Source organism: Megalobrama amblycephala, linkage group LG17 (assembly GCF_018812025.1).
Source record: "Megalobrama amblycephala isolate DHTTF-2021 linkage group LG17, ASM1881202v1, whole genome shotgun sequence".
Classification (NCBI taxonomy): domain Eukaryota; kingdom Metazoa; phylum Chordata; class Actinopteri; order Cypriniformes; family Xenocyprididae; genus Megalobrama; species Megalobrama amblycephala.
This window is the reverse complement of record NC_063060.1, coordinates 22,212,981-22,222,293: the sequence shown is the minus strand read 5'-3', so window position 1 is coordinate 22,222,293 and position 9,313 is coordinate 22,212,981. Positions and strand designations below refer to the sequence as shown.

Genomic DNA, 9,313 nt, shown 5'->3' with positions numbered 1-9,313 from the left:
GTTACCACTGTAGCCACGCCCACTGATTCGTGCATGACAAGTAGTAGGTAAATAACAGAAGTGATGCTAATAACACTGAATCAAGCAACTAAGCAATAAACTTGCCTTTGAAGACTGCAAAATGTTGTGCAGTTCCAGGTTGTGGAAAAACACAGAAGCTGCATTGGATTTGCAGAGAGCCTGAAGTTAAAAAAACTATGCTGTGCCTTCTATATTGGATCCGATAGGAAAGGCGTAACACACTTATGTGAGAAAAAAAGTTTTTACAGTGTCACTTGCTTTCCAAAGTGTAAGTGCAAGAATGAAGTCCTGGAATGGCAAGTGTCCACAAATAAAGAACTTCACAATCCAGGACTTCATTCTTGGACTTACACTTTGGATTATTGCACATTGGATTGTATACAGTATACACAGGTGGACACATTGGACTGTCAACACACAGAGCTTCCTATGGACTGTTTTATGGTATGAAATTGATGGACTCTATCCCTTTACCAGTCTAAGGACTCTTTATATATCTTGTGTTATTTTAGTTCATTGTCATTTCTGTTTCTGTAAATACATATCTGTTATTTTATATCTGCTGTTTTCTTGTCTTCATTTTTAAACCCAACGTTCAAGTATTTTAAACAATTCTCCTTTTAATTGTGTTTCCTCTGCCAGTAAGGTTGAGTGTTACAACGTGCTATAAGGTTTTGAGAGTTCCACATGTAATACAAAGATGCTAGCCAATCACAGCAGTAGGCATTTACACTGAAGTCTCACAGCAGGCATGCCCCTTAAAACAGAGCTTTCAAATCAGAGGCCTAAAATCAGGGTTAGAAAAATGCCTTTTATTTCTAAATTACAACAATTTTGATGTAAAAAACATACTAACATTATAAGTGCACCCCAGGAAACATTACAAAATAATGCAGTTCATGACCTCTTTAAAACTAGTGGTAGTCCAATCGGGGAAGCATACATTCTGCAGCAACAGCCCCGACTAGCGGCAGCAAAATCTGATATAACAAGCATTTTGTATAATCACAGACTAGTATTAAAACCAGTGGTAGTCCCGTCCGGGAAGCATACACCCTGCAGCAATAGCTCTGAGTTAGGTTCAGCATGCAGCTAAGCAATGCAAATACAGTGTGCTTCCTCATTCATGACACATGATTTCTGCTCCCATCAGACTAATTCTGTTGACTATGGAGGTGAAGATGACAACTCCCATTATTCCACACTCTTTCACAGGATCATCAAGCTACGACATTGATGCTGTTTGAATAAGAGACCTCTGTGGTGAAAACTACCTACTGTGTTTTTAAGCACAAGCATGTTACCGATACACTAGATAAGCTTTAAGCAGCAAGCATGTTGCTAACTTTAACACAGCATGTTGGCAATATAATCAGATAGCATAAAGAAACAAGCATGTTTCCAATACCAAATGAGCTTTTTTGCATAAGATTAATGTCTCCTCAAGTTCATGCTGATGAAGTGAATTAGAGTGACCAACATAACTTCTCATAATATCTCCCAAGGGTAACATGTACAAGGCGAAAAGCAACAATCCTAGTACTGAGCCTTGCGGTACTCCATACTGAACCTGTGATCAATATGACAATATGACATTTCCTCTAATACCAATGTAATTTTCGGAACACAGTCTATTCAAAAGAACGTTTTGGTCAATACAACCACAATCAGATGATAAGAGGTGCTGGAGGAAACTCTAATCCAGGGTTCGCCAGCTGGGGAACTCTCATGGAGAGCAAAAAGGGCGCTTGCATCCCCTCCTAGAGGGGAATGGCGCTGCAGGCGAGACACCGAACCAGTCTTTCCAATGCTTACCTGTTTGTACCCAACACACAGGAAGAAACTGGTTCCACCCGGTGACTGTAGAATCTCACAAAGGTATTAGGTGTTGCCCAGTCTGCAGCCCAGCAGATGTCAGCTGGTAAGGTGTTGTGTGCCAGAGCCTAGGAGAGGGCAACACTCCAAGAGGAGTGAGCCTTCACTCCGAGGGGGCATGGCATGCCTTGGGACTGATACGCCAAGGTGATGGCATCTACTATCCAGTGGGCCAACCTCTGCTTGAAGACAGCCTTTCCCTTCTGCTGACCTCCAAAGCAGACAAAGAACTGCTCAGAGCTCCTGAAACTCTGTGTGTGGTCCACATAAATGTGCAGGACATGAACGGGACACAGCAATGCAAGAGCTAGGTATGCTTACTCCAGGGGCACTGCTTGCAAGTTCACCACTTTGTCCCGGAAGGGAGTGGTGGGAACTTTGTTCACATATCCGGGCTGGAGTCTCAGGATCACATGAGAGAAGACTGCCTCAAACTCAAGGCACATTTTACTGACCAAAAATGCCTGCAGGTCCCCTCTCTCTTGATGGAAGTGAGCACGGTCAGGAGCGCTGTCTTCAGAGACAGGATCTTAAGTTCGACTGACTCCAGCTGCTCAAAGGGAGCTCTCTGCAGACCTCTCAGAAACCTGATGATCAGATCGTGCTTTCCTAGTGACCTGCCATTCACTGCAATGTCATGTGCCACGATGGAGGCAACATATACTTTCAAGGTGGAGGGGGATAGCCTCTACTCCAACCTCTCTTGCAGAAAGAAAAGCACAGAACTGATCAGGTATCTCCCGGGGGTATTACTGACAGGAAGAACACCACTCAGTGAACAGACTTCACTTCAGAGCATAAGCTCACCTAGTAGAGAGAGCTCTTGCTTAAGTGTCCACCACCACCTTTCACATCTCATCCAGAAGCCATGTGAGGAGGTTCCAAAGGTCCTTGAGATCATATGGTGCCCAGTCTGCCAGGAAGGGGCTGTCATGAGGAGCATTAGGTTTGAGAACCAGGTGTGGGTGGGCCAGTAAGGCGCAACTATCAAGACCTGCTCCTCATCCTCCCTGACCTTGCACAGTGTCCATGCAAGGAGGCTCACTGGGGGAAACATTTTTGTGAAGTCCCTAGGGCCAGCTGTGTGTCAGCGCATCTGTGCCAAGGGGTGCCCCCGTCAGGGAGTAAAAGAGCAGGTACAGAGAGGATTCTTTGAAAGCAAACGGGTCTACCTGGGCTTCCCTGATTTGACTCCAGATCAGATGGATTACATGGGGATAGAGTCTCCATTCTTCCAGGAGCATGAGCTGTCGTGAGTGTGCATCAGTTGCACAATTAAGTTTGCCCGCAATGTGAATGGCATGGAGCGGCCTCACCCGCTGCTGACTCCTGAGGAGGAGAGATGGCGGAGAAGTTGTGACATGCGATGTGAGCCAAATCCACCTTAGTGGTTGGTGTACGTGACCATCACAGTCCAACTCCATACCGAGAAAAGAGATGCTCTGCACAAGGGAGAGCTTGCTCCTCTCCCAGGTCCCTGTGTTCACACAACAAATGAGCCAGTCCACGAGAGAGTTGAGGATGCGAACACCCACTTCCCTTAACAGGGCAAGGGCAGCCACCACAACTTTGGTAAAGATGCGGGGAGACAGAGACAGCTCAAAGAGGAGGACCTTGTACTGGTATGCCATGAGACGGGTCAGCGGTACCACTCAGGAGCTGCACACAACGCACAAGAGTAGTAGGCAGTCCATGGGGATTGGCCTGGTGGAAAAGCTCCCACTGTAATCCTCAGATCTCTCAGAGCACTAGCGACGCAGCCCTGTGCAGTGCAGAGGAACCCAGCTGTGTAGCGGCAGAGGGGACTCAAGCCTTCACGAGGAAGGCGAGTCGCGATTGTAGTGTCAACATGGTCATATTCTCAGGTCGCATGCTCAGACAGTGATCGTGGCTGTCAGAAGAGGCCAGGAAATGACCGCATCCAAAAATGCACAGACAGTGAGCCATCTTTAAAAAGACACTTGCTGCCCATGTTGCTTTTTTAGGGAAAGTGCTCTTTTATTTACTGAAGTGCCCAGGGGGGAATCGTTGCAATTCTCTGTGTGAAACACCGAGCAAAACACTGCTGAACACGCCGTCACAATCACAAGCAAGTGGGCTTCCACTTTCTTAGAGGCAAATTGGAAGAGTGATCACTTTTATTCATAAAACAACCTGGCTCCGAAGCAAAAAATTCTGTATGCAATTTTGAATCGTTATTGGCGATTATTACTGTGAAGCAAAACAATCTGTATTGTATAAATGGCTATATATATGAAGTTGACTTGACTTCTGTAAAGCTTGTCATGTTTGAAGATTAGCTCCTTTATCAATGTTTACTGACAGAAAGGAGAATGACAGGGTTTGCATTCTGTGTTATTCATAAATCCAAAATGTTGCCACCATGCCTTGTTATCCATAAATCCAGCACTGTGTTTCTCAAAAGCTGAGGTTGATCATCCCTGTACATGTGGCTTTGGTTGCTAATGTTGATAACAGTGTTGATAACAGCTGATTTGATATTTAGTTGCTTCTGGTGTAGACAGGTGCAACATTTTTCTGATGTTTTGCTTAAAGAATTAGGATTTTCAAGGCATGTTTTTTTCTTACATAATTATGGAAAGTACCAGATCTCTTATAGGAATTGAAAAAAAGTTTTTTTGTTTTTGTTTTTTGAAGAAAAACATTTATGTTTCTTTCATTCCATATGATGACGTTTGGGAAAGGAATATATACCAACAAACATAAAGAAACATGTTTGGAAAAGCACAGTAAATCCATATCTTCATACAATTTTAATGTTTTCATCACATGAGAACACAAAAAGGTCCAACAAAATCGGACCTCAGTTAATATTTTTATAGAACATTTTTGTTTTAAATTGACATGTCATAACTCATAATAAAATGTCCAGCTGCTACTTTTCAAGTGTGTAGTCAGCTCAAAACAAGAACATCCATGAAAGTATGGAGTGTTGCAAAAGGGCATGTCAATTTCATTTTATGTAAAACTGGTATATACTGTACATATTAAACACAGCATTGATACAGTAAGAGTAGGGCAATACACATCAGTCAGCCGTTGACATGCTCCTGACAGCATTTGTGTAGCCCATCCCAATGAGACAAATAGAGACAACAGAGAATAAATTTATCACCCTCTTTCTTATAGAAAGAAAAAAATCCAGATACATCCAGACTTTAGCAAGCAGTAAACATTAATAACATAAATATACTGTACAAGTCATAAGTCAACATAGATAGACAGCAGTTTCTCTAACTCGAAGTAATGGCCTCAGAATAAAAGAAGATCATTAGGAATGGAATACTGCTGCTTATGTCTTGTTCTGATTTTGCATATATTCAACATATTATTCTTTATATTTTATGTCATTCAAAGGTTTGACCTTTGACCATGGTGTTCTGGTCACATGAGGTGTGTGGTATCAGACATAGGCAGGCTGGGCTAGTGATGAAGGCTCTGTTTTTTCTGATATCATCTTTATGAGCCCAAGTTATTCCTCATATTAGCTGAATCTGGTTGACAATTTGTTTCTTTTGTAGTGTTCAAACACATTTATTTTAATGATTAAATCAACGCTCTTTACAGCAAAAGGAAAGGCAAAACATGAAGGTTTACTTACAAATAGGTTGGTTGGATATTAAACACTGAAAATCAAACATCTACCCTTCTACCCTCTGTCTTAATTTTCTTTATAATTGTTTTAGACTGACAAAAAGCTGAGTGCAACACAAAAACAAATATTCATATATTTATTGGGCCATGGTGGGGTCTTGATTCTATTCCAGGCAGTTCTGTTAGCTGCTGTGCAGACTCAGACTGTGGTTCTGAAAAAGGAAACACAATGCAGGTTAGTAAACATTGTAACATTCTCAATTCATCCTAAAACATTCTGCACTGTAACAGACACTACCTGTCACATGGTTTCTCATGGTTTTTATTGTCAGTGCTATGTTCATCCCGGCCACTAGGGGACACCAGTAGCAAACAGCCAATTTAAATAAAAGAGGAAACAGTAGAGTAAGAGGTAGTGATGGGCAAATGAAGCCTCATGAAGCACTGAGGCTTCGCAACCCATTGCTTCACCAAAAGGTTCATTACCCGAAGCTTCATTCAGCATTGCTCACTAGTGACACCTAGCTACTGTGCAAAGAAATAGCAGACACAATTAATCCTGAGCCTATGACTTGAACAGACATTTGTGCATTGCCTGGGTATAAAATAAAATATGTATCTTCTCTGACTGACTTTACTTGTGCAGAGACAAATGGCTCAGACACACGCACACACACACACACACGCACACACAGATAATTAATTATTCATAAATTATACCATACAAACCTAATATAACCTAATTTAATGTAATAATATAGCTAGCTCTAATAATACAATAACAACAATGACACAACTCTTTAACTCTGACTCTCCGACACTCTACTACTACTTCTGGTTCTACTACTCCTGAAACACCCACAAGGTGGCGTGTGTTTCGAACCCTTTATCTGGAAGCGACACTCAAACCGAACCGATGACGTATTCCACACAAACTGAGGCCTCGTTTGTCATCGGTCACGTGATTTCTACATTCCCAACACATCGACGCTTCATCTGGCACGCCCATTTATGCTCGACACAAGCTCCGAAGCCTCGGTTCAAATGTCCCATCACTAGTAAGAGGTAGATTCATTTTGAATTACCAAATGGTATCTGCTGTTTTTACTACCAATCCTGGCTTGAGAAACATTTGGTTTGCTGCTCAACTGTGAGTTTGTTGCTTTATATTTCATCTTTTGCTTTTGTGATGTTTATTGTTTGGGTAAAGGTTACTTATTTGAATGTTTTGGATGCTATGTTTGTTTGGTTGGTAAAAAAGTTAAGTTACCTTTTGTAGAGGATTTTTGGTTACATTTTTGGAACTTGCTTGGGTGCAGTTGTGCAACTGCCCAAGGATTCTGTTCAAAGACCCCAGGTCTATAACAAGGACACAAACTACCTTTCATCATTTCTTCAATTCCTTCCATCTACAAATAAGACTGTTTGTTCTAATGACTGCTCACCTTACCAAACCAAATCATTCATCTACATCTTTGTTGGGCATTTCATGCTCATACACCCACACCATTACTTTGGACTTGGACTATTTTTTGGGTGATTATTTTAATGTTTTGGGAGTTTGTGTCATTGAAGATTTATGTTTTGTAAATAATTCAATATATGTTGGAAAAGATTTTTTTTTGTTGTTTTTGTTTATTCATGCATGTATATCTGGACCCTGAACACAATATCCAATTGGGTATATTGCAAGATTGATTTCCCCCTCATTCTTCTGTAGCAGGCCTAGTTTGAAATAGCTGGGACAGTTATAGCACAGATGAGAATGTGTTCACACTGGATTATATATGAACATACATTTCAACAAATTGATTCTGCTTGATTGTTTTGATTTTTAAAAACAAACACAACCTTGATTTAGACTGCTCTAACCTTGACTGAAGACAGAACAAAGAAATACAACTGTTTTATTGTTTTTGTTTTAACTTTTGTTCAAACAATATTAAAATGTAACAAATCTACAGTGATTTAACCAAAGTTCCTGACCTTGACCAGAGTATATTTCTCTGTAATCAGCAGAACAGAGACAATGAGTCGGGAACACCTGAAGGCAATATCCTTCATCAAGGAAGGGAGCTTATGGAACAGCAAAAGCCTCAAGAGGTTAGCCCAACATCACTGGAATTAATTTTTTGATTCTCACAGAGCAGCAAAATGTGGAAGCTCTTCTCTCCCTTCCAGTGTTACAGACAACTACGATGGGAAATGCTGACCAAGGTGGGACTGTCACTGGTTGGTGTGATCGAGTGTTTTTGAGCGATTCCATTCATATTCAGACAGCCCACTTGGCGCAAAGCTGATTTTTTTCATTAACAAATTCCTTCACATGCTGCCCTGAGCCCAGCAGAAAGCAATAGTGATGAAGAATTCCTCAAACTTTGGATGGCTGTTTGAAGTAGTGAACTGGCGGAGGCAATGCACACCAGAGATGCTGAGAAGAGGATCCCAACCTTCCCAAATAAGACAATGTCAGAGAGGTGACAGCCAGAGGGCACCTTCCCATTGGAGCATCCGTTAATAGTGGGAATCCACAAGGACGCTAAGCTGCTCGACTTCCCTAATACCATGCCTGGATGGCCATCGTACACCCTATCAAATCCCCAAATGCTCTGTCATATGAAAACCATCTAAATTTACAAAGCATCAAGAGCACAGAGCACCATTTCAAACTTATTCCCTTAATGCAGTGGTTCTCAAACTTTTTTTGGTCGTGCCTCCCTTTAAATCTTTAAAAAAAAAGTGGCGCCCCCAAGCTTGTGATTCCGTCTGCTGAAGCGGTGCGCTTTTTTATGGCATTCAACTTCTATGTTGGGCTTGTCCAGACAGTGACAAGTCCAGAATCTGAAGAATTCGGTGTAAATAGCGTTCAGTGTCGCTTTTATAAAAACAGAGCGCCAACCGCTATTCACGCACATTCAAACTTTTTTTTTCTTCTGCTGATCTCCAGCGCCCCCCTACAGTACCGTGCACCCCCCTTGGGGGGCGCGCCCCACACTGTGTGAACCACTGCCTTAATGAATGCAAGAAGTGCCCTAATATTTAATTGCATCCCCACTTACACCACCAAATACCCTGAAGCAGTTCCTCTGAGCAAAGCCAGTTTACGGAACATCACCAGAGAGATGTTTGTTTTCTTTACCTGGTTAGGGATTCCTATAAGAAAGTAAAAAAGGAATCTAAGCCATCTGGTCAGCAAATTCTAAAAAAAAAAAAATGTTCTTAGAGATCCCCAGTCAGACTCGGGTGAAGGCACATCATGTATGCATGCTGATTGGGGTGGTTCTAAGACAGTGGCCCAACTGGGTTTGTGGACAGACTACTGAGGAGGTGAGCAGAATGCTGCAACTAGGGACCATCAAAGAGTCCCAAAAGCCTTTGCCCATTTTCATCATCATGTTCTCAAAATTCAACGCCTCCTCCTGGGTGTGTAATGACTAACTAAAGAAAAAGAGCTTAGCAGTGGTGCTGATTTATCATGGTCAAATACCAAACGGTCTGATCCATAAATATTGTAACCTTGATAACCTGTGCTAATTTTATCAATTTCATTAGGCTGCCTTGCTAATGTTTGTTAATTAAGCTAAGTACTAACCACAATTTCATTAAGCTACCTAGCAATCCTTAAGCACCATTACTATCATTCAGTACAAGCTACAAAGAACCACTACATCTATAGTCATTTAGAAGCAAATATCCAAAGTGATTTACAGAACATTCAGGGAATACAAATCCAATTTGTTATCTGCAATTTGTTATTTTAGCATTTTTTTTTTTATCAACTATGATGACTGTGACACAGTAG

At 41.6% G+C, this 9,313-nt stretch overlaps 1 protein-coding gene across 8 annotated transcripts in view; it reads right to left on the bottom strand.

The window, feature by feature from the left end:
* Positions 1–4,655: 4,655 nt before the first annotated feature.
* LOC125249942 (zinc finger protein 521) overlaps positions 4,656–9,313 on the bottom strand; it is a 121,421-nt gene continuing 116,763 nt past the window's right edge. For all 8 annotated transcript variants that reach the window (XM_048162193.1, XM_048162194.1, XM_048162195.1 and 5 more), the window contains one exon: positions 4,656–5,723. In XM_048162193.1, coding sequence (XP_048018150.1) covers positions 5,694–5,723 — 30 coding nt within the window. In that variant the 3' untranslated portion in view covers positions 4,656–5,693. The remainder of the gene's footprint in view (positions 5,724–9,313) is intronic.